The following is a 25,952-nucleotide window of genomic DNA, read 5'->3' as shown; positions in this document are numbered from 1 at the left end:
GGGCTGTGATTCATCATAAACCAACTTAATACATATATAATTGCCCCCCCCCCTTTTTTTTTGGTGATGCAAATCTTCAACCCAGAATGGTGAAAGGAGAAACTGAATTTGTCTTTTTAACCTGATCTACATAGGTTGTTTTCTGTATTTCAGATGAATTTCCTGAAATAAACCGATCCTCAATTCGACAGGATCACAGGGGGCAGTTCTATGAAGACTTTTATAAGTATGTTTGGATGCTTTGCTGTGCTTTTCTTTGGTTGTTTCTCCTCTAACTTAAAAAAAAAAAAAAGCCTTTTTATTATGGAATAATTTTAGGTTTACAGAGAAGTTGTAAAGATAATACAGAGAGAGTTCCCTTACAGTCTTCACTCTGTTTCTCCTGTTAACATTTCATAACCATGGATACATTTGTCAAAAGTAGAGATTAGCCTTGATGCATTACTACTAACAAAATTTCAGACCTTTCTCAAATTTCACCAGTTTTTCCACTTTATGTACCTTCTTTGTTCCAGGATCCAATCCAGACTACCATATCATATTTAGATTTTTGAAACTATTGTGAACATTTTCAAATTCACAGAAAAGAATAGTGAATAATACAATGAATTCATATACCCAACAGTTGGATTTAAAAGTTATACCATATTTGCTTCATATCTTTTTTGGCTAAATTTAATTTTAGAGTAAATTATTGATACTATAATATTTTGTTGCTATGGTTATATCTAAAAACAAGGGCATTTTCACATATAACCACAATATCATTACCACATTTAACAAAATTAATAATTCTTTAATATCAATCTACTGTCTAGTACATATTTCAGGATTCATTAGTTTTCTCTAAAAGACCTTCTTATGTTTGGTCTGCTTGTTAAGTCTGAATCTAAAACAATTTTCCCTTCCTTTTCACCCCCAAACTGTTGACTTGTTGAAGAATCTGGGTCAGTAGTTCTGTAGAACTGTACTTTTCGAATTTTAGCGTGCATATGATCCCCCTGCCTCCTAACCCCACATCCCATGGGGGTAAAGTGCTGCTTCTAATCAGGTTAGGGTGTCTGGGGTGGGCCTGAGGTTCTGCTTGTCTAACTACTGTTTTTGCACATTTTGCTGGTCTTTGCACCACATTTTGAATAGGGAGGCTATTGAAAACCCCTTCTGAAACTGTCTGATTGTATCCTTGTGATGGTATTTGTTTATTTTCTGTAAACCAGAGATTACAACTGGGGCATTTTGCCATTGTTCCCCAGTTCCCGCTAAACCCCCTCAGTTGGCAATGTCTAGAACATTTTATTTTTATTATCAGAATGGTAGAGGAGTGGTGGGAAGGGGAGGCCATGCAACTCTACCCAGTGGGTAGAGGCCAGGGGTGCTGCTAAACGTCCCACAATGTGCAGGACTGCCCCCCCAGGTGTGTGGCCTGAGGTGCTAGTAGTGCCGAGGTGGAGAAGCCTGTTCTGAAGGCTTGATGGGTTTAGCTGAACCTTGTTCTTCTTAGTGAGACTTACCTCATTGTGGGCCGCCCTGTACTCACGCTGTATCACTGCACAATGCAGGTCAGCCAGTCGGTTGTCCTAGCAGTGCCACTGAGTACGGGGACCCTTTATGAGATGACAGAAGCATGCCAGATACAACTGGATTGAGCTGCTTGAGGGCATGGAGTTGAAGGACCCCCCCTTTAAGTTCTCAGATCTGTGCAGAAATTTGCGACATAATTATTGCATTTTAGGTGGAGGATAGAGTAGCCTTTAGGAAGCCTTTTGTTTTGCAGGTTTTGGACTGATTATTTTATTCTTGCCTAAGGTACAAAGGCTATATGTTTAAGTAAAACCAACTCCTTGGTAATAAGCACCTTTCTTCACCTCACCACACTTGTTCAAGCCCTTAGAGACTGCTTTCCTCTGATTCACTTCTCTGTTCCTGGTCCAGTCTTGCTTCCTCAGGTTGTTTCTGTCTGTCTGAGAGGAGGAACTTGTTTGTTTCCCCTCCTACTTCATACTTGGAAATACAGTGTCTCTCTGTTTTGCAGTAATAGTTTCCTATGTGGCTTTAGTTTAGTTTCCCCCACCTGGAGCCTTAAACATTTCTTTTTAGCAAGTTCCTTTCTAAATCCTAAGCCAGTATGAAATGTGAACTTGTATTTTTTTTTCCTTTTTTCGACTTCGTAGTAGAATTCCTGAAGAATAAATCTTAAAAAAAAAATTATAATTAAAACAGAAACTGTCATTGTAGATAAGCTCTGAAGAGTAACAGAAGTTATGGGAGCTTTTTAGGCAGTTTTTTGGATAACTTTTAAAGCTTTTTATTTCAAAAATTTTAAACTTTTGAGAAAGTCGAAAGAATATAATGAATGACTATCTGTGTACTTTTCATCTAGATTTACCAATTATTAACATTTAATAGATACTTGATTATCTTGTACTTCCTCAAGTATCTACTAAGAACAAAGACATTGTCTATGTAAGCAAAATATAGTGGTATTCAGAACATTTAACATTGATATAAATACTATTATCTAACATAGAGTTCATGTTCAAATTTTGCCAGCTGAATTTTACCAATTGTTTTTCCTGACCCAGATTTCTCTGTAGAATCATGCATTGTTTTTAGCTTAATCTTTTGTGTTTTTACAATATTTTATTTTGAATAAATATACAATATAAATAAATATATAATATTTTACAATATTTTATTATGAAAAATTTTGAACAGAAAAGTTGAGAGAATTGTATAATGAACACCCATATATCTACTATGTGGGTTCCACAGTTAATATATTGCAGCAAATATTTATTAAATGAAATAAATAAATATCATTTAAAAAGTAACATATTCATTGTAGAAATTTTGAAAAATATATAATAATAAATAATAATTTATTAAATATTTATTAAATGAAATAAATAAATATCATTTAAAAAGTAACATATTCATTGTAGAAATTTTGAAAAATATAAGTGAGCACAAAGTAGAAAATAACAGTGGCTCCACTACCCTACTGAGATGATAATAAGATGGTCACAGTTATCATTTGTATTCCGGACTTACCATGTATGGGGCACTGTTCAAATTTATTTATCTTGATTAATTTTATATATCTTGATTGATTTGTAATATGTAAACAAGCATTTTTCATATCTTGTTTCATTTAAACATCACACTATTCCTTGTAATGGTTACTGTTATCCCATTTTACAGATAGAGAACCTTGGATACAGAGTGTTAGTGATTTACTCAAAATCCATGAAGAATTAAAAGATGGAGTATGCACTTGACTTAGGTAGTCTAGTTCTGAGTCTGTGCTTTTGACCACTGTATTCTTCAACTCCATACTAATTACAGTTTAAATTATTTGTTAATCTTCTTCTGGGCCTTCTATACCTGTGAGAATTTCATGAAAGAATTTCATGGAAAAACCACTTACCCTCTGTGCAAATAAATTCTTCATACCACTTCAGTGGGTTCCTGGAACCCTGAGACTGTGTAGCTTAACAATATATGAAATTCTATCTGCATAATGAGTATGGGTTCATTTGAATATAATTATGGATATATTAAAATATATAAAGTATGCTTATATGAGTTTTGAATGTAGATTTATATTTATATATATATATATGACTATATTATTAATATATTAAAGTTTTCTCACATCACTAAAAAGTTATTCCCGACTTTTTTTAGATTGAAAGAGCTTTGACTGTATTTTTCTTATTATAAAAACAATACAGGTTCATTTTAGGAAAATCACAAAGGATAGTTCAGTGAAGAGTGATTCACAGCACCCGCAATTCCACCTCCCAGATACAGGCATCATGACCTGGGTGCATCAAACTCTGTTCCCTGTTCATAGAGACAAAAATCAATTGTCACAGGGATGTGATCACAGGCTCCTATGATTTTTTACATGATGTTTTAAACTAACATTTTCCACTTACATCACAAGTTCCGTTCCATGTCAAATACTCTACTTCCACAGCATCATTTTTATTGCTGTATAGAAATTCCACTGGGTTGCTAATTATTATTGGACACTAAGGCAGTTTTCAACTTTTTGCTGTTGTCAGAAGTTCTGCAACATGTCCTTATAGACATGTCTTTAACCATATCCTTAGTTAGTAATTCCCAGAAATGGAGTTATTGGGTCAAAGGATATTGTTTTTGTTAAGGCTTTTCATTTGACTTGCCAAACTGCCCTCCAAAAACAGAGGAATAGGAAGTCCTATTTTCCTAATAACAGGGTTGTTTCCCGTATCCTCACCAACACTGACTGTTCTCTTTTTCCAGTTGGAGTGGAGGAAAAGTTATGTCATTGAATCTTAATATTCATTTCTTTTATTACTGATAGTAAATGTTTTCTCGTGTTTATTGGCCTTTTTATATATTTCTCTTTTGTGAATTGTGTATTCATCTTTGCTCGTTTTTTTTTTTTTTTCATCTTTTTTGTTTCTTGTCTTACTCCTGGTCTGACTTTACAGTCCAAAGGGAAGAACTTTTAATACTGTCATATAGTTTCTCCAGATCTTTTTCTATTTAGCCCATTTTGTTTTCAGTAAAATCATATATACTTAGGTAGACAGAGTAGTGCTGTAAACCCCTATGTACTCATGAGTCATATTCAGGTTATCAAAGAGTGTCACAGCGTATTTATGGGTGTATAGTAAATTGTTGTAGTCTGAAATTTTATCATAATTTAATGAATTCCTTATTGTTAGGTATTTAATTTTTTTCCTAATTTTTATAATTATCTATATACCATTGTGATAAATAGATATATGGTTATGTATCCCGGAGTATTTCTTGCTTCCCCCCCTTTTTTTTAGAGACCTATTTTTTTTAGAGCAGTTTTAGTTCACAGCAAAACTGAGAGGAAAGTATAGAGATTTCCCATATACCCTCTCCATCTACATGCATATCATCCCCCTCCCCTGATTATCACTGTTCCTCATCAGAGTGGTTCATTTGTTGTAATTAATGAACCTACATGGACACATCACAATCACTGAAAGTCTCTAGTTTACCTTAAGGTTCACTCTTGGGGTTGTACTTTCTTTGGGTTTGGACAAATGTGTTATAATATGTCTCTATCATTATAGTATGATACATAGGATTCTCATCGCCCTAAAAATCCTCTGTGCTCCACTTATGCACCTCTTCCCTCACTCCAACCCCTGGCAACCACTGACCTTTTTAGAGTCTTGCACAGTTTTGCTTTTCCCAGAATGCCATATAGTTGGACCCATGCAGTATATAGCCTCTTCCTGTTGATTTCTTTCACTTAGTAATATGCATTTAAGGTTCCTTCATGTCTTTTCATGGCTTGATACCTCCTTTCTCTTGAGTATTCAGTAATGCTCAGTTGTTTGGATGTACCACAGTTTATCCATTCTTCTACTGAAGGACATCTTGGTTGCTTCCAAGTTTTGGCAATTGTGCAAGCAGTCATGTGCAAGTTTTTGTGTGAACATAAATTTTAAGCTCATTTGGGTAAAAGCCAAGGAGCACAATTGCTGGATTGTGTGGTAGGAGTATGTCTAGTGCTGTGAGAAACCACCAAACTTTCTTCCAAAGTGGCTGTACTATTTTACGTTCTCATCAGCAGTAAATGAAAATTCCTGTTATTCTACATCCTTGTCAGCATTTGATGTTGTCAGTGTTCTGGATTTTGGCCATTTTAAGAAGTGTGTAGTGGTGTCTTATTATTGGTTTATTTGTACTTCTCTAATGACATGTTATGTGGAGCATCCTTTCATATTATTTACCATGTGTATGTCTTCTTTGGTGAGGTGTCTTTTCAGATCTTTTGCCCATTTTTTAATTGGATTGTTTTTTTCTTATTGTTAAGTTTTTAAAGTTCTTTGTTTATTTGGGATGGCGTCCTTTATCAGATATGTCTTTTGAGAATATTTTTTCCTAGTCTGGGGCTTGTCATCTCATTCTCTTGATACTGTCTTTTGCAGAGCAGTTTTTAAAATTTTAATGAAGTCTAGCGCATATCAATTTTTCTTTCATGGATTGTGCCTTTGGTGTTGAAGCTACTAAGTCTCTACCATACCCAAGGTCATATAGGTTTTCTCCTGTGTTATCTTTTAGGGGTTTTATAGTTTTATGTTTTATACTTAGGTCTATGGTCCATTGAGTTAATTTTTATGAGGATGTAAGGTCTGTGTCTAGATTGTTTTTTTTTTGGCATTTGAATGTCCAGTTGATCCCACACCATTTGTTGAAAAGAGTATCTTTGTTCTTTCATCAAAAATCAGTTGACTGTATTTATGTGGGTCTGTTTCTGGACTTTCTATTCTGTTCCATTGATTTATTTGTCTATTCTTTCACCAGTTTTATAGTAAGCCTTGAAAGTTGATACTTTAGCTTTACAGTAATCCTTGAAGTTGGGTAGTGTCAATTCTCCAAATTTGTTCTTCTCCTTCAATATTGTGTTGGTTATTCTGGGTCATGTGCCCAGCACATTGTTAACAATGGTCTCTCTTAGAGGAGATGACAGTGGAGGGAGGGGGGAGACTTTTATTTTTACTTAGTATCTCTATTATTTGAATTCTAGGAGCATGGTTCCCTTTGTAATTAAGAAAAAAAAAGGCGGGGGGAGATTTTGAAAAACTACCCTGAAAGAAGAAAAAAAATTTTTCTTTAGGAAAAATCCCCAGGTTTAAAACTACCAAATTAATGGGAATGCATATTTTTCTTTTTAAATCTAAATTTTATTTTTAAAAATATATTCACATGGTTCAACATTTTAAAAGTTCATAAGGTCTACAGTAAACAGATTCCTACCCATCCCTTTCTACTGATCTAGTTTCTTGACTAAATATGTTATTGGATATATATTTAAAACACACATATGGACAATTTGAAAGGCTTTTCACATATATCGTCCATATGTGAGAATGTTCATATTCTTGCTCAACACTGGGCATTAATATAATCTCAAGGAAATTTAAAAATATTTTCTTATTTTTACTTTTCAATCTATATGACTATTGATATGATTACATTTCTTTGTTACTGTTTGTTAAATGCATTTGACTTTATTATTTATTATTATATGATAAATTCTCCTAACTCTGGGGGTCTGTTTCCTCCTTTCCTTGAAACCCCGTGAGGGGCCTGATGTCCGGTATGTAAGAGCTGCTCAATGTCTCTTTTACAATGACACTTTCAGAGTGGTGGTGCAGAATGAGAGGAGAGAAGAGTGGACTTCACTTCTCGTGACCATTAAAAAGCTCTTCATCCAATATCCAGTATTGGTGCGACTGGAACAAGAAGGTACTTCACTCGTGGCTGTAGGTGCAGTGGGGAGAGGCAGTGTGGGCAGAGAGAGGCTGGGAGGTGGAGAGGCTCGCGCTTGTTTCCCTCCCAGTGTTGTGTATAGTTTTTGCTTCTCATCAGGTTTCCATTTCCAGTTGGGTCGAATTGTCCAATATGTATGCAGTAAATTCAGTAATGTCCCTCCTAGGTGATAGGGAGCCCTGTGGAGCCAGACACCCTGTGCTTGTTCCCTTAGAATTCATCTTTCATGAGATGTTTTTCTTTCTTTCTCTTCTGTCTTTTGCTTCAGAGGGCTTTCCTAAAGGAGACAATTCTACCTCAGCACAAGGAAACTACCTGGAGGCCATCAATTTGTCATTCAATGGTAAGGATGCCACCCCCAGGGAGTGGGCATCTTACTTATTACCACATGGCTATAAACTTCTCTTTATTGATGTCCAGAGACCCAGACTATTTGAGGATGCCCCCAGCCGCCTACCCCCAAGATTAATTGAAAGTAATAACTTCTGACTGGGTAGTTGTAATGGCCAAAATTTAGCTCTTGGGTCTTCTGTTGGAAATTAACTTGCTGTTCTCATTTGCTTGTTATGGTGACCTAAGAATGAAGATGGGAGGAACTGTCCTTGGGCTGTTTGTTTTACTAAAAATTGTAATTAGTTTCCACCCCATCCCTCAACTGCTTCAGGGTAGTTTTTTAAAATCTACCCCCCCCTTTTTTTCTTAATTACAAAGGGAGCCCATGCTCCTAGAATTCAAATAATAGAGATACTAAGTAAAAATAAAAGTCTCGCCCCTCCCTCCACGGTCATCTCCTCTAAGAGAGACCATTGTTAACAATGTGGTGTGATTTCTTCCAAATGTTTGTCCCTGCATTTGTGTGTTAGCTGAGATACTTTGTTTGCAAATAACAGAGGCTTACTGAATTAGTTTAAACAAAAAGAAAAATTTGCTCTAGGGTTAAAGGGCTTGTTGGGACAGCCAGGAAAGGCTTGGAGCCATGCTGAAAAAGGTGGAGATCGAGGTGGCTCTGGGAACGGCAGCAGCAGTAATTCTGAGAGCAACATTCAACTCCCAGCTCTGCTCTCTGTTCAGAATTCTGTCCTCAGCAGAGAGCCTGCTCAGCCCAGCTCTGGTTAGGCATGCAGCTGGCACTGGCCAGTGGCAGGGGTAATGATGTGTGGTCACCTCCCTGTGTATCATCTGGCCGTGTGCCCTTACCCAGGTGCTGGGGATTCTATAACATGACGTCTTTTAATTGTACATCCTTTTGTCCTATTTGGATATTACTGATTTTCTAAAGTAAGAATTGCACAGGCCAGAAATAAAAATTAACTTGCCAAATTTACAAAGCCATTGCAAGATTGTGGTCCGCTCTCTTAAGTATTGTCTTAGATTAATAATTTGATTTTTATTGAGTTTCAACAAGGTCATTTATAGATTGTTTAATGACATGAAATATGAGCATTTAAAGCTGCACAAGTATTAGGTATTGATGAAGGGGCAGTGACATAGTTTTGTGTTCAAGCTGTTTCTTAATGTAGAAGGGAAAGACAGATGTTCATACAACTAATTAGAACTCAGTCCAGAATGTGACAATAGCTGTAATAGAAACACAGGCAAAATGTTCCAAGAGCAGAGATCCTAGCTAGTGGCTGGTTTCTGCAAAGCTGTACCGTCTTCATTGGAGGACTTCTGCTTTGTTTGAAGTGTTCGACAAGCACTACATCAACCGCAACTTTGACCGAACTGGGCAGATGTCTGTGGTGATCACGCCTGGGGTGGGTGTGTTTGAAGTGGACCGTCTACTCATGATCTTGACCAAGCAGCGGATGATAGATAACGGTACTGCTCCCCCGTGTGTGCTGTCTCCAAGTGTTTATGGCCCTACTTTCCCTAAGAACTCAGCTTTTCCTGGCTCTGCATCACAGATCTGGTGATTGAATAGTGTTTGATGACAAAAAGAGTTCCAAGGTTAAATCGGTTTGGAAAATGCTCACGGTAAGACAGATACCCTAATTGCTGGTTTTAATATGTTAGTGTATCTTGTCAAACATATTTGACACTGGGTTTGGGGGGATTGTTTCAAGGACCCGGTGTGCCGCCAGCCTGTGGTGTCAAGTACCATCAGATAATCTTGTCCTGTCCTCCTCCAGGATGTGCCATGCTTCCCTAGCGTGCCCACTACTCCCACATTTAATTATGTTTCAACAACGAGATGGGATTGGGAAAGTAAATCCTGATTGCTTTGTAAAAGTAAATCAGGATTGTTTTACCTTTTACTGAGATTACAAGGTTCCTTTTCCTTTCTGGCCTTGAAACTTTAGTAACAGAGGCCCTGTTGTCTTTGTGACAAGTCATGATCTGCAAAGCAGTCAAAGGCTGGTGGGCAAGCATTCAGCAGTGACAAGTCTGACAGAACTTGGTAAAGAGGGAACAGACAAAGTGCATCTATTTACTTCTTTACTGTGTAGGCAGCACTGGTGAGGTTATAACTGTAGGATCGTAAGTCAGCTTTGCCTCATATCCTGACCCATTTAAATAATGTCATGAATAGATTGGGACATTTTCCTACCCCTCACCCCACCTAGACTCTTTCTGTCTTTTCTTTTTTAGGAATTGGTGTGGACTTGGTGTGCATGGGGGAGCAACCATTACATGCTGTCCCATTGTTCAAGGTAATTAGATTTTAGATTGCTTACTGAAGGCCAGTTTCCAGCATCAGGGTGATCTTGAGAATAGTTAAAAACTGAAAAGTTGGAGCAGTTCCACGTCCTACTTGTTTTGCAGCTGATTTAGAAATGCACTGGCTTTTTCCCTTTCAGCTCCATAACCGGAGTGCCCCTCGAGATTCTCGTCTGGGCGATGACTATAATATTCCTCACTGGATAAACCACAGGTGGGTATGATCTGGATTCTGAGTAGATGAGAAGACTTTCAAATAACCTACTTGCCATTTTCTTTTTAAATCTCTGAAGTTCTTACTATAAAATCTTTTGTCAAGAAAATGTTGTAACATTTGCTGAAAGCTGCTCTACATACTGAGCAGTGACAGTAACATAAGAACGGTCTACTGGGAAAAAAATAAGAACAAATTTTGAAGGACTTATTTCCATTACCACCCCCAACTCCCACAGACCACAACAGCCAACATTGTGCCTGGCCTCCTCCATTTGTAGAAAATTCCCTCTTCTTCACGAGGCCTAAGCGTTCCAGCTGACTGTAGCTCAAGGTCGGTGCCTCTAATCCCTCAGCCAGTGCCGCTGCCTTGTCACGGGCCTCATCTTTTTGAACAACTTCAGATATCTTATTAGCACGTCTGTTTCTAGTCTCTCTCCTTCAGTCCATCCTGGAGACCTGGGTTTCTTGCCTTGACAGTACTGACATATTGGGCCGGATCATTCTTTGTTGTGGGGAGGCTGTGGGTGTGTGGTAGGATGTCCTGCAGCACCCCTGGCCACTACCCCCAGATGCCAGCAGCACACACCCCAGTTGTGGCAACCAAAAATGTCTGCAGAAACAGTGGCTCAGTAGATTTTCCTATCAAAAAAAGCTTGGAGAAAGTTTAACTGTTTCTTTGAAGCAGTGCAGGTAGAGCTCATACCTTCTGAAAATAATTAAGAGAACTAGATGTCCTGGAATAAGTCTGCCAAAAATGAAAGGCCTTGGGTTATTACTTCTTTTTGATGTCTTAGGATTTTTTTTTTTAATGGCTGCGGGTTTATGGAGAATGCAGTTGAAACCATTGGAAACTGGGTTGGGGTGGGGGGGATGATTTAGACTAAGAAATAAATACAATAAATAAAAAATAAAATGTCCTCAGACATTATAACGTGCCTCCTGGGTGGCAGAATCCCCCCACCTCCCACTCCCCATTGAGAATCACTTTTTTAGAACAGTGGTTTTCTTCTTTCCTTTCCTTTTCTTAAGCAAAAAGACCCTTTCTTCAAGCAGAAGTCTTGCCTGGAACCAAATACATAAAAGCAAAAAAGTATTAGTGTTCCTCTGTGTCCTCACAGAGAAGGCCCTGATGTAGCACCGAGGAATCCTGGGAGTCTGAGGACCAGCATCTATCAACCATTGCTATACCAGGTTGCCAGAGTCATTTTTGTGAAAACCAAATCCTACTGCTCTTTTTCTCTAATTTGTTATGCTGGCTTGATAAAGACTACAGCCTTTGACCTCTGAGGCCTCCTCTCCCACCTTTCTCTCTCCCTTTCATTCCGCATTGTAGATACCACATTTCACTCTTACTTCTGAGTCTTCCTACCTCAAGGGCCTCTCTGCCTGCCCTTTACCTCAAAAATGCCTTTTTACCCTCTAAGACTCAGCCCCACCATCTTCTGTGAGTTCTTCCTGTGTTTTCTGCAATAACCAATAGCTGCTTTCTTTTTAGTACACCCAGAACATTCTCTCCTTCTTGGGGTTGTCTGACTTAAGCCAGCACTTCTGAGGGACTAAAGACTATTTGGCTCATGTCTCAAGCTAGATGGAACCATCAATTTTGGCTTCTATTTAGTTGCAAATCTTTGCAGGAGACCAGTTTGAAAATTCATCAGAAACATTGATTTTACCCTTGTAGTATGTCCTTATCTTTGTTATGGGCCGTATTGCCCTCATATGGTGGTTTCTCCTGGTCAGTTGTAATCATTTTTAGGGTGAATAACCAGTTTCATGAGCAAGGAATGTTGGTCTGTCAGTTTTACAAGGATGGAGTGATCACATTGTAATTACCCTGTTCTGAGTGAGCCTCTCTCAGGAGCCCGGTGAGATTCTCTCGCTGGTCACCCGTGTTATTCCTTACTTTATGTGTGTGTGTGACTATTTAATGCTCAGTTTTATATGTTGCCATTGCATTGCCTGGTGAAGTCACTAAAAGAAAAAGTGACAGCTTCATAATAAGATGCTTTTGGAATCTTCCTCATTTTGTGTTTATATTACCATTATTTTAAAAACATGGTTCAGGGAAAATAGTATTTTGAGCTTATTTCTTTTTCATTTATTTCAAAGATCAGCATATCTTCTTTTTGCCAGCCCTCTATTTTTGGATTTGTAATCTTTGAGTAGACATTTGGATTCTTTGGCCAATAAGAAAATAGCTACAGTTTAATTATACACTGTATTTCATGGTTTTAAGTTTAGTTTAGGAAACAATAAAGGGACAGTATAGCTATAGCACTCAGAAAATCATATATGAATTTAAGCATTGTAATATCCTCAAATTTGAAAGTATCCTGATTTGTCACTTCATTTTTTTCATCCAAAATTGGCTCTCTGATGTCATTTAAGATGGAGGGTGGACTCATACCTTGAGGCGCCTCAGAATCTGAGAACTGGGAGGGTCCAAGGCCTGCTTTTTACATCTCACTGTGAGCCTTGTTTGCTTGAGCCGCTCAGGGACAGGGGCAAGAGGGATCGTGGCCTGAGGGGGATGGCTGCTCACAGGGGACGTTGGTCCCCCCTGTCAGTGAGCCTCTCTGGAAGTGGCAGAGTGTTCCCATGAGGCCAGAGACCTTATTCAAAGCATAATCAGATTGTCTTCAGTGAGAACTTACTACCCCCAGAGTGTTATTAGCTAGTAATTAAAATTGATCCAAAAAATAAATTAACATCAGATACATTAGAGCTGTAAAACTGGGATTTGGGTGATATCCCAAGATATAATTGGAATCTGTCCTGGAAATCATAGAGACTATCCAGTCAGATTATACAGGGGAGGGACCCACGTCCCAGAGAGGTTAACTGGTTTACCTAGGGTTGAACAGGATGTTCATGGCAAAGAGGTAGCTATTGGTTCAAACCATTTGAAATTGTTGTATTAGACTGTTTTTGACCTTCAAACATAGCAATTTTGTATGGCTTAACCTTATAGAAACCCATTCTCCTGGCTGACATCACTTCACTGCTTAGATCTTTCATAATTAATATCTAGAAAGAAAGTGGCATTTTCCACTTGGTAATTTCCTTGGTACCTTGCTGACAGGCCAAGTCCCAGGGGCCTAGGGACTGATTGGGCTCCAGGTCTGAGTGCAGCTGTTATTCTTATATTCTTATAAATTAATGTGCCATTAGGATTGCCCTACAGTCCACTGGTTATCTGTTGATACTGCCCCCTCCCTTTGTTGTTTTTTTTTTTTTTGTGTGTGTGTGTGTGTGTGTGTATGTGTTTTTTATGATCAGAGTTATGATGGAAGGTAGGGATTGGTCAATATTCAAAATGTCTTTACCACAAGTTAATTGCAGATAAAAGAGACTACAGAGAGATGCTTGAGGGATTGAAAACGCTACCAGCCTCTCTTCACTCATTCATTCAGCATACCCAGGGCAAGGCTGAGTCCCCCATTTTCTTGTGTGCCTGACATGACTGCATTGAGATATGGCTTTCAGAGGGATTAGGTTTTGATGGTTTCTGTCATTTTTTCTTAGACCACCTTTTTCTTTTCTTACCTGGGTTATCCTTGCTTACCAAGTGCTGATCAGTCAGTGAGTGATAACGACCTTCCTTGGGCTCAGCATCATGCCAAGTATCAAAGCAGAAAAAGCATCATGGCATTAGATTTAATCCCTGCCACAAGGAGGAGATTGTAATCCAGTTAGAAATTATGCTAGCAGGATACAGTTTATGGGGGAAAATGTATAGAACAATTAAAAAGCATAATTAATGTTTTACAGTAATTACAAAAGAGGTTAGAACTTGGGGATGAATAAAGCCTGAGACAAAGGCACTTGAGAGAGAGCTACTGGTCCATGGTTGGGATTTCAGCTGTGTCTTGACATTTAAAATGAAAGGGGTTTAGATAATGACCCTGTTTGTTTCTTTCACAGTTTCTACACGTCCAAAAGCCAGCTCTTTTGTAATAGTTTCACCCCACGAATAAAACTGGCAGGAAAGAAGGTAGGTGCCACAAGCCTGCAGAGCTTTCAGGGGCTGTCACTCATTGATGTGGTTATTTTGGTCTTGAGATTCCCTGTTCCTTCCATGGTCATGAATACAGTTTAAGAAATTTGTCTCAGGACTTTACAATTTTCTACGTTACATAAATAAATAACAAGGCAAACCCCCCAGACTGCAAGAAATATCTTTGGCAAAAATATGATGAACTATTTTTAGTTCTTTAATAATGAAAGAAGTATTTTGTTATAATGTGACTGGTTTATTCAGATACTGAGACCTCTCAGGTACCTGTAGGGACAAAGACATGAGGACACATTGCAGCAAAAGGAAAGATTACATCTTAGCAGTAAAGAAAGGCAAATTCACGCAGAATGGGGATTCTCTTTTTTTTTTGCTTACAAATGGATTTGAAACATAATAGTTGTACCAGATGCCAGAGGAAGGGTGGAGCCATTGGTTCTTGAGTACCTGGTGGTTGTATACTACTTAGGAAAAGCAGTGCAGCCATGTGTGTCAAGAGCAGTGCAAACATTCATGCCATTTGACCAGATAATTCCATTTTTGGCCATGTGTCTAAGGAAATAATTTGGCTAATTATGTCTATGGAAATACTTGAGGATATTGAATGAGAATAGATCGCATTTTTATTTATGTAATGAGAAGTTGAAAATAATAGGGCAAGAGCTAAATAAACCATGACGTATCCACTTGATGGAATATATTTGCAGCCAATGAAAATACCAATTTTAGGAACCTTAAAAAGTGTTCTTTATGTAATAGATAGAGAAAAACAGGCTGTTAGTATGTAGGCCCCATACCAGGGTTCTCTTACTCATCTGTCTGTTTGTAGTGGAGCGGAACTCTCCGAAAGTTGCACCATTGTAGCTGTGTTACATTAGTAGTATCAGGGTCACTTCTTCCCTTTCTGGGTGGACAGGGGATTAATGTTACTCTTCCAATAGGGAAAATACTAATTTTGAGGAATATAAATACTCCTCCTAAAATAAACCATGTTAAGCAGTAAAGTGCTGGGAGAAGGGACTCTGCCAGAAAGGTGTCATGTATACCTTTCTGCCCTCTGAAGTTTTATGCCCTCACTATAGCCATTCTTGGCAAAGTAGAATGCAGAGGATATTCTCTGCAACGTGATCATATTAAAGAAAGAACAAATCAAGTATTGTTATGGAAGGTCAAAGAGTCCTAAAAAAGATTTGTTTCTTTAAGAAAAGCTCTTTCAGTTTTCTCTCTGCCTTTACTCTCCACCTCAGCAAACTGGACTCAGCCCTCACAGGTGCAGGCAGACAGGTGGGGGCGCTCTGGTGAAGTGGGAGGTGAGCAGCTTGGGGTCAGGGGGAACCTAACCTTGATAGGACAAACATACCAATGGACTGATCAAGAGTCTGTGAAGAGCTGGGCTAGCCACCTGCTAACTGTGTGACTTTGAGCAAGTCCCTTATTCTCTCTAGAATTTAATATTCCCAGCTGTTGGGGTTCATGCCCCCATGGGATAGAGTTACGAGAGGGAATAACATGTGAGGCGGGAAGTAAAGGACCTAGCAGGGCCTGACACTGCGGTAGGTGGGCGTCACATATTAGCTGCTCCTTTGCCATCAGTCACCGGGAAGGATGAGATCTGGTCTCTGCCTTGAGGAGCAGCCACCTACATACTGTGCCTTGTGATAAGTTCTGTTCCAGCAGAGGAGGGAGTGATTCATTCTCTGTTTAATTTTGCAGACTGCTTCTGAGAAAGCAAAAAATGGCCGTGACACAAGTGAGTATTTTTTGAGATCTCCTTCCATCACTTTTAGAAGGAGACAGCAAAGCCATGGCAATAAGATTACGTGAGGTCACACACAAAGTTCACAGCCAAGCTGGGAGGCTGGAAGGTCCCTTTACCACCCTGCATATTTTTGTCTTGTTATCTGCAAAATGAATGATGACAAATCCTTATTTTTCTTTTCCTTAGTGAATTGCAGGGATCAGGTAGAAATTTTTGAAGTACTAAACATACACATTAAGAGATATTTTTAAGTGGGATCACAGAAGAATGAAATACTACCAAACTTTGCCTTTCTTTAGTGCTGTACTATTTTCTAAGTCACTTTGACATGTAAATCACTTAATCTCAATCTGATGAATGGGTTCTTACCTGACTTTTTTCAGGGGGAAATGATGATAATCACTTGTGCCTTGCAGATTCAACCTTCTGAAGGCATCTGGTTGAAATATGTTTTAATGATAATCATATTATTTATGTATTTCAGCTCTTGGGACTCCAAAAGAATCTGAGAATGCCCTTCCCATCCAAGTAGATTATGATGGCTATGATGCTCAAGTGTTCAGGCTGCCAGGCCCATCCCGGGCTCAGCGCCTTGCCACCTGCAGGTTTTCTGTCAGATTCACTTTGGGTGGATATAAAAATTGCTTAGGAAAACTCCAGTAGGGACTTACAGGAGAGCAACCTTGAAAATGTTTTAAATTGGCCAAATAGAAGCCATACCATGTAGATCATTAAAGATAATGTTTTCAGGTTCTCTGGCCCAGACATTTTGTTAGCCATGTTTGCTATGAAATGTTGTCCCGCGGATAAGGAGAATGTTCTTCTGCTTTTTTTTTTTTTTTTTTAAGCCAGGAGAAGCAATTTGCAAATTCTGGAATCTTCTCACTGGGCTGCCACTAATCTGTATAGAGGGCAAAAGACTTTACTTAATTCCTGCTTTTAAAATTTGCTCCACAGTGTTTTGATCATATAATAGTTTTTAATTGTGAAGTAGTCAGAGTTACCAGTATATTCATTTCTGGGTCTTGTGTAAGAAAACTGTCCTTACCCCAAGGTTAGAGATGTATATTTTACATTTTCTTCTGGTACTTTCTGGTCTTGGTTTTTATGCTTTGTTCATTATATAGAAGTGTTTTATGAATGTGTAAAACAAAGCTGTAGCTCACCTTTTTTCCTAGTTAACCAAAAAACCATGAGTCCATCATCCAGATTTCTTAAATATGCAAGTTTATCTGAGCACAGCTGTTTGAAATAACATGCCGTCTCTTCACATTGTGGCAAATTAGCTTGAAGTGGCCACATGATTGTCTTCTGTCCTTTTCCTTCATCCCCTCCTAATATCTATTCCTGAGAATTTTAGAGCTCAGAATAAGTGCTGTGAACTGCAGTTCTCCCACACATAGATGCTGCTTAGAGGTCAGTAGAGCTTTTCTTCTGAGTAAAAATGCTTCCATAGTCCAAGATCCTTGGTTTTCTTTTTCACAATCTGATGGAACTGCTGTTTCAGAGGCCCCCAGGTTCCTTGAGGGCACAGACTGTGTCCTAATCAGTGCTCTGTTCTCTGCACAGGGCTGAGCATGTACTAGTGCCCAAATATTTACTGTTACAATAATGAACAGCCCCTGGGATCTATTTTCAGGCTGTTTAAACTCTTACTTAAAACAAAATCCTTCCAGGCAGAAAGAGAACAGCTCTGAAGCAAAGGGGCAGCCCTGTTGGTAATTGCTAACTCTTCCCATCTGAGTTTCTGCATCCCCATTGGGCTTCTCTCCTTTGACCCTTCTTCCTTCTGCTTCCAGAGGCTTCCCCCTTAGGGAATTTTATGTTTTAATATGGTATACTGTTTTTTTTTTAACTTTTATTAAGGAAATGTTCAAACATACTTAGGAGACTTGTATAATGAAGAGTTAATGTGTTGTCAGTCTTGTTTCATTACTTCCCCTCATTTTAAATTTTGCTTGAGTATTCTGAAACAAATTCCAGGCATCCTATTTTTTTTCCCCAACTGTGAATACTTCAGTATATGTCTCCAGTAAGTAAGAGTTTTTAAAAAATCATTATCTCAAGTAACAAAATAATACGAATTCTCTAATATCTTCTAATAGCCAGCCTGTGTTCAGATTTCCCAGTTGTCTCAAGAATGTGTTTTAACAGTTTGTTTGTTTGAATTGGGATATAAAGAGGACACACACATTGCATTCAGTTGGAATGTCTTTTTTCTGTGACCATAGAGTGTCTTGCTTTCTTCATTTGGCTGACTGTTGCCTTATAATGTTTTAACTTATCCTCTATTCTCTGAATTTCCTGTAAACTGGCAGTTATCTTAGAGGCTTGGTAAGATTTAGGTTCAATTTTTGGTACAAGAAGACTCCTCAGGTGGTGCTATATACTTCTCTTGTATCACATTGTATCATGTCTGGTTACCCCATTTTCAGTGATACGAGATTGATTGGTGGGATCCAGTGGGACCAAAGCGATCACTTTTTTACAGCTATGGTCTCAGGACTTCAGCCACATGAGACTTGTCAGTCATTTCCCCCCTTTCTTTCTTTTTGTTAAGGTATCACTGATATGCAATCCTATGAAGGTTTCACAAGAAAAACAATGTGGTTACTACATTCACCCTTATTATTGAGTCCCCCCCAATGCCCCATTGCAGTCACTGTCCATCAGTGTAGTAAGATGCTACAGATTCACTGTTTGCCTTCTCTGTGCTACAGTCTTCCCCATGATCCCCCACACCATGTGTACTAAACATAATACCCCTCAATCCCCTTCTCCCTCCCTTCCCACCTGCCCTCCCACACCCCTCCCCTTTGGTAACCACTAGTCCCTTCTTGGAGTCTGTGTGTCTGCTGCTATTTTGTTCCTTCAGTTTTGCTTTGTTGTTATACTCCACAAATGAGGGAAATCACTTGGCACTTGTCTTTCTCCGCCTGGTTTATTTCACTGAGCATAATATTCTCCAGCTCCATCTATGTGTTGCAAATGGTAGGGTTTGTTTCTTTCTTATGGCTGAATAGTATTCCATTGTGTATATGTACCACATCTTTATCCATGCATCTACTGATAGACACTTAGGTTGCTTCCATATCTTGGCTATTGTAAATAGTGCTGTGATAAACATAGGGGTGCATGTATCTTTTTGAGTCTGAGAAGTTGTATTCTTTAGGTAAATTCCAAGGAGTGGAATTCCCGGGTCAAATGGTATTTCTATTTTTAGTTTTTTGAGGAACCTCCGTATTGCTTTCCACAATGGTTGAACTAGCTTACATTCCCACCAACAGTGTAGGAGGGTTCCCCTTTCTCCACATCCTCACCCGCATTTGTTATTCTTGGTCTTTTTAATGCTGGCCATCCTTACTGGTGTGAGGTGATATCTCATTGTGGTTTTTATTTGCATTTCCCTGATAATTAGTGATGTGGAGCATCTTTTCATGTGCCTGTTGGCCATCTGAATTTCTTTTTTTTTTTTTTTTAGATAATTATTTTTTATTGAAGGGTAGTTGACACACAGTATTACATTACATTAGTTTCAAGTGTACAACACAGTGATAAAACATTTATATACATAATTCTAGGTTCCAGCTATCACCCTACCAAGCTGTTACAATATCTTGACTATATTCCTTATGCTATACATTACATCCCGGTTACTTATTTATTTTACCATTGGAAGTCTGTCCTTTTTTTTTTTTTTTTGTGAGGGCATCTCTCATATTTATTGATCAAATGGTTGTTAACGACAATAAAATTCCGTATAGGGGAGTCAATGCTCAATGCACAATCATTAGTCCACCCCAAGCCTAATTTTCGTCAGTCTCCAATCTTCTGAGGCATAACAAACAAGTTCTTACATGGAGAACAAATTCTTACATAATGAATAAGTTACATAGTGAACAGTACAAGGGCAGTCATCACAGAAACTTTTGGTTTTGCTCATGCATTATGAACTATAAACAGTCAGTTCAAATATGAATACTCATTTGGTTTTTATACTTGATTTATATGTGGATACCACATTTCTCTCTTTATTATTATTATTTTTAATAAAATGCTGAAGTGGTAGGTAGATACAAGATAAAGGTAGAAAACATAGTTTAGTGTTGTAAGAGAGCAAATGTAGATGATCAGGTGTGTGCCTGTAGACTATGTGTTAATCCAAGCTAGACAAGGGCAATAAAACATCCTGAATTTCTTCTTTGGAGAAGGGTCTCTTCATATCCTCCACCCATTTTTTAATAGGATTATTTGCTTTTTGGATGTTGAGGCGTATGAGTTCTTTATATATTTTGGATGTTAACCCCTTGTTGGATATGTCATTTACAAATATATTCTCCCATACTGTAGGATGCCTTTTTGTTCTGTTGATGGTGTACTTTGCTGTACAGAAGCTTTTTAGTTTGATGTAGTTCCATGTGTTCATTTTTGCTTTTGTTTCCCTTGCTTGAGGAGATGCATTCAGAGAAAAGTTGCTTGTGTTTATATTCAGGAGATTATTGCCTATGTTGTCTTCTGAGAGTTTTATGGTTTCATGACTTACATTCAGGTCTTTGATCCATTTCGAGTTTACTTTTGTGTATGGGGATAGACAATAATCTAGCTTCATTCTCTTGCATGCAGCCATTCAGTTTTGTCAATACTAGTTGTTGAAGAGGCTGTTATTTCCCCATTGTATGTCCATGGCTCCTTTATTGTATATTAATTGACCATATATGCTTGGGTTTATATGTGGGCTCTCTAGTCTGGTCCATTGGTCTATGGGTCTGTTCTTGTGCCAGTATCAAATTGTCTTGATTACTGTGGCTTTGTAGTAGAGCTTGAAGTCAGGGAGCATAATCCCCTCAGCTTTATTCTTCCTTCTCAGGAGTGCTTTGGCTGTTCGGGGTCTTTTGTGGTTCCATATGAATTTTAGAACTATTTGTTCCAGTTTGTTGAAGAATGCTGTTGGTATTTTGATAGGGATTGCATTGAATCTATAGATTGCTTTAGGCAGGATGGCCATTTTGACAAAATTAATTCTTCCTATCCATGAGCTCGGGATGTGTTTCCATTTATTGGTATGTTCTTTAATTTCTCTCATGAGTGTCTTGTAGTTTTCAGGGCATTTCCCCCCTTTCTTACACAAAATTCTCAAGCTGCTCAGAACAAAGCATCCCCTATATTATTGCCCACTCATAGATCTCACTGGGGATTTTTCTTAATGTTTCCCAAGTGTCTTGTCTGGTAATGGATTTTGGAGTTTTAATTCTTGGTGGGTCAGCATCCCTTGCTTGGTGGTAACTTGGTGTCTCTTACCTGTCAGGTCTGTGCGAGAGCGGGAGAGTCACAGTCGAAAGAGTGCCAGCTCCTGTGATGTCTCATCCAGCCCCTCCCTGCCTAGCCGTGCGCTGCCCAGTGAGGAAGTGAGGAGCCAGGCTTCTGACGACAGCTCCCTGGGCAGGAGCGCCAACATCCTGATGATCCCACACCCCCACCTACACCAGTATGAAGTCAGCAGCTCCTTGGGCTATACCAGCACTCGAGGTCAGAGAACTGAAGCATGGGTGGAGCTGGGCAGAACTAGGACAGCTAATGGGGATCTGGGATGTGTGGCCGGGTGGGGGTTTAAGTCCCACGTCTTAGTTATTTCCATGCTAGCGTAATGAGCATGAATCTCCTTAGCCGCACATGTATGTGAATTGTACTGTTCCTGCCTCTTAACATTTCTTCCCCCATCACAATAAATGTGTACCTTTCCATGTGTTATTGTGAAGCTTTTCCTAGGCCTGGGGTCAAAGGTGTTTGCTTATTTCTTTGCCATTGCCATTCATGCATATTTAAAACACCCTCTGTCTTCTCTTCCACTCTCAGATTTCTCCTTGTAGTTACCTGTTACCTGGCGTGTGCTAAGGAACACAGGTGCTCTTTCCCTGTATCTTACCTTGCCATGCAGCACCTCTGTAATTAGCATATACAGGCCCCACCTGACTCTTTTTTACATTTTTATTTTGAAATAATTATGGATTCATTGGGAAATAGCAAAAAACATATAGGGAGGTCCCATGTACCTTTCACTCATTTTTTCCATTAATGACATCTTGCATAATTATAGCACAATGTCAAAACCAGGAAACTGACACTGCACAATCCATAGAGCTTATTCGGATTTCACCAGTTTTACATGCACTCATTCGTGTGTCTGTGTTTGTGTGTCTGTGTATGTGTGTGTGTATTTATGCCTTTTTTTACTGTGTAGACTTATGTAGCCACCTCCATAGTTAAGATACAGAACTAGTCCATCACCACAAGGCTCCCTTGTACTACCCCTTTATAGCCATACCCTCTCACTAATCATTCTCCTTCTCTGTAATTTTGTTACTTCAAGAACGTTGTATAAATGGAAGGAAGCAAAGCCCTCCTGACTTTTGATCACTGTCTTAGGAATGTTGTGTACACACAGCTGCCTCCTGTGGCCCCAGAAGGGTTCCTGATGGGCAAGGATGGTTTTCTATGACCCAGCACACTGAAGGGGAAGCCACTGGCTCCAAGGACCTCAGGGCTGAGGAGTGGGGCTCTCTTATCCAGTAGGCATCATACACACTGTGCAAAGGCCCAGGAAAATTGTTGACTGCTGACAAAAGTTTTGGTGGGGTTTTTTTTTTTTTGATTGCTTCAAATTGTAAAAGGGAAATCCTAAAAGAGAAAGGAGCAGATATTTAACTACATGACTATAGAATAGTTAACTATGTCACCTACGTTAATTAGGTTTAGTATTCAAAGGAATTTAGTACATTTGAACATTTCTAGGCTAGCTTCTCCTCACTTTCTGGATATTTCTAAGTTTGCATGATAATTACTCCCATTTTGCTGAAAATATTCTTAGTACAGTCTGTAGCAAAAGTTAAAATAAGCTAAATGTTAAACCTTTAAAAACCCTTGTTATTCTAAAAGCCACATCTCCAAGGAAGTAATGTTGCTTTTATTCCAAGTAGCTTTGAAAATACTTTTCTTAATTTCAGCATCCTTTAGTGGTTTGTGGGAGTTTATTAGAAAAGCCAAAAAGTAATTCACCTGGAAAGTTGTAAGCCAATGCAATCTACAAGCCCTTAGTTTCCTACCTCTCTGTTATGTTTAGGGATTGTCTACCCCACCAATGCAACATAGGAAATATTTCTCCTCTCTTATACATGTATTTTTGACTCACTTTATCCCCTAGTACTATTCCTCATCCTTTTCAAACCATATCTACTCATCTTTTTTTTAGTTGGGTTTTCTCCTTTTATTTCCATGATTACTAACTGGACCATACTCTTTTTTATTTGGTAAACCAACACATCAGTTCATTAATTTACAATGAAAAGTATAGCTTTCATGACAGTCTGAATGTTCTCTTCTTACATGTGGATCGGCTTAAGGAATTAAATAGTACCATGCACCAGGTTCTTTGGTAGGATTGGGTAGATAATGGTGGACAAGACAGTTTCCTTGATGCCCTCGAATTTGCATCTGCTAGACCATTTCTGAACACGGTGGCTGCTTAGTGAACATGGGATGCACACCAGGGTTGCTAGTTGTGGGTTTCAGTTCTTTGATCCACTCAGGTTATGTAGCATGCCGCCTCCCTCTACATAATAGGAATCTGCCTGTCATCATTGGACTAACTGGTCCAGTCTAAGTATCATGCCATTTCCTTGCCTAGTCAAGGCAGGATGCATCTATTTCTACATTCTTTTCTCCCAAGAATTTTTTCTTTAACACAGTAACATTTGATTGCTTACTCATGTCCAGGCCACTGAGTCAATGGGAAGGGTTTCTGATCTACCCAGTCATTCAGGGCCCCAGGCTCCTTCTATCCCGGGAAACCATGATCATCAATACTGATCTCCAAAGTTGCCACAGCAGAGGAAAAAACAATAGATATCATGCTTGGAGATATTTGTGGTACAGGTATTCATCTGGAGCATGTTGCATGTATGTGTGTTCTGTTGGCTGGAACTGTTATTTGGCCCCAGTGCAAAGGGGCTAGAAACTGTAGACTCATTATGTGCCTAAGAGGAAAATCAAATGGGTTTAATGAATACATTGACTATCCCTGCCAGGGTCTGCCCTTTTGGTCACAAACATCTATTTTTATTGTTCCTCCCACATACAGAATATACCAACCCATCCCCAAGGGAGGCAGTGCCAGTTCCATGATTTGGTTGTTGCCCGTTAGCTCAAAGTCCAGAGTCTCCTGGTATTATGGAGTCCTCCCTGTCAGGTTTGGGTGTGACTTCATTGGGCCAGTAATTTAGGAATCAGAACTCCCCTTTTTCCCTTCTAAGGGTTTGTAGATTGCATTGCCTTACAATATTCCAGTGAATTACTTTTTGGCTTTTCCAGTAAATTCCCAAATATCACTAAAGGCTGTTGAAATCACTCCTACTATTAACACAACATTTAAGAAAACTGTTTTTAAGTATTTGAAAAGTAAATAAACCCAGTATTTTATTTCTTTATAGTTTGGCGATTTTAATCATTTCCCTCACTCCCTAATGTGTATGATGTCCAAGATTCTTATTGGTGTTGGCCAATCGGTCCGCCTAGTTCTGGTTTCACTATTGCTGTATGCTTTCTCTTTGTGCTTCAACTCCACCGTAACCAGCAGACGTCATGGAGAACATGATGGAGCCACCACAGCGAGACTCTAGTGCACCTGGGAGGTTCCACGTAGGCAGCGCAGAGTCCATGCTACATGTTCGAACTGGGGGATACACGCCCCAGCGGGCACTGATTAACCCCTTTGCCCCCTCACGAATGCCCATGAAGCTCACATCCAACAGAAGGCGCTGGATGCACACTTTTCCTGTGGGTAAGTTCCTGTGGGTAAGTGGCTCAGGAAAGAGCCCAGGATTTGGAACTCCTAGTCCTGGTCCTCAGCAGAAATCAGCCATGTGGCCCTGATCAAGTGTCTCAACTTCTCTGCACCTCTGGTGTCCCACCTGTAAGATGGGGATGACCACGCCCACTTTGCCTACCACAAGGGTTCTTGTGAGGAGCTCTGAGGACACACTTGGGAGTGGGCTTTGTAACTAACCAGCTGTGTAGACCTACGGGCTTCCTTTTTTAATTATATTTGAAATGGACACTGTACTTTGCCACCCACTTTCTTCAGACCAGCGTCCCTCATTCTTGTTCCTTCCTTCCTCTCCCAGTTCTCTCTGAATACTGATAATTACTTTCTTGGTTACACAGTTATTATGTTACTTTGTTTTCTCTCCAGTCTGTGACAACTGGAAAAAAAATTTGAGAAATGAGTGAACTATTTCTGTTTTCATTTTTAGTTTAAATAAATTGGAAAAAAAAAGAAACGCCAAACAAATGGGTTCCTTTTTAATAATGGGATGCCATATAGAAATTAATTAAAATGAACAACAACCATATCCAAGCCTATGTTTAAATTTACAAACTTGATGAAAGAAGCCCAATATAAAAGAGTATATTCTGTATGATTCCATTTAAATGAAGTTGAAAAACCAATCAAAATTTTTATTATTTTTTTCAAATTCACTGTTTTTCTTAGCCTACCCTTTTTGGTCTGTACTCTGTCCTAAAGAAGATGACCATGAAGTTTTATCATCTGTGGCTAAAATTAAATTTCAATTTAATGAGCTTGTACAGGGCTGAGAAGGAACAGATGTATTAAACTCCAGGGGTTTTCATGGAAGCCATCCTGCTGAATGTTTAGAAACATCTAGTTATTTTCTTTTGTACCTGGTTTTAGTATTATAAGTTAAATAAGTGAGAAATGGATCTGGTTGCTTTGGCTGTAATTGGGGGCCATCCCCAACCCCCTTTCTGCCCCTCTTATTTCTGCCATAATCAGTCACATGTCTTGTTTCTTTCTGGTGTCTGTGTCTTTCCATTGTTAGGTCCGCTAGCTCCCTCCAAGTTCCCTTATGAGAGCTTTTGGCATTTCTTCCGTGACCTTCACCTCTTCTCACTCCCACCAGTCACACACACTTTACTAAA

General features: G+C 39.0%; 1 protein-coding gene across 22 annotated transcripts in view; it reads left to right on the top strand.

Moving 5' to 3' along the window:
• Nucleotides 1–25,952, top strand: part of DEPDC5 (DEP domain containing 5, GATOR1 subcomplex subunit) — a 112,089-nt gene that overhangs the window by 23,673 nt on the left and 62,464 nt on the right. For 16 of the 22 annotated variants that reach the window (XR_008993877.1, XR_008993875.1, XR_008993876.1 and 13 more), the window contains 11 exons: nucleotides 154–226; nucleotides 7,181–7,284; nucleotides 7,577–7,651; nucleotides 8,995–9,129; nucleotides 9,901–9,962; nucleotides 10,110–10,183; nucleotides 14,110–14,179; nucleotides 15,914–15,950; nucleotides 16,444–16,564; nucleotides 21,265–21,485; nucleotides 24,586–24,792. Coding sequence is in view for 19 of the 22 variants with exons in the window: in XM_057492363.1 (XP_057348346.1) it covers nucleotides 154–226; nucleotides 7,181–7,284; nucleotides 7,577–7,651; nucleotides 8,995–9,129; nucleotides 9,901–9,962; nucleotides 10,110–10,183; nucleotides 14,110–14,179; nucleotides 15,914–15,950; nucleotides 16,444–16,564; nucleotides 21,265–21,485; nucleotides 24,586–24,792 (1,179 nt within the window). In the remaining 3 variants the exon portion in view is untranslated. The remainder of the gene's footprint in view (nucleotides 1–153; nucleotides 227–7,180; nucleotides 7,285–7,576; nucleotides 7,652–8,994; nucleotides 9,130–9,900; nucleotides 9,963–10,109; nucleotides 10,184–14,109; nucleotides 14,180–15,913; nucleotides 15,951–16,443; nucleotides 16,565–21,264; nucleotides 21,486–24,585; nucleotides 24,793–25,952) is intronic. The other 6 variants (XM_057492365.1, XM_057492362.1, XM_057492373.1 and 3 more) reach the window with 1 other exon arrangement.

Source organism: Manis pentadactyla, chromosome 14 (assembly GCF_030020395.1).
Source record: "Manis pentadactyla isolate mManPen7 chromosome 14, mManPen7.hap1, whole genome shotgun sequence".
NCBI lineage: Eukaryota > Metazoa > Chordata > Mammalia > Pholidota > Manidae > Manis > Manis pentadactyla.
This window is presented reverse-complemented; position numbering and strand designations above follow the sequence as displayed.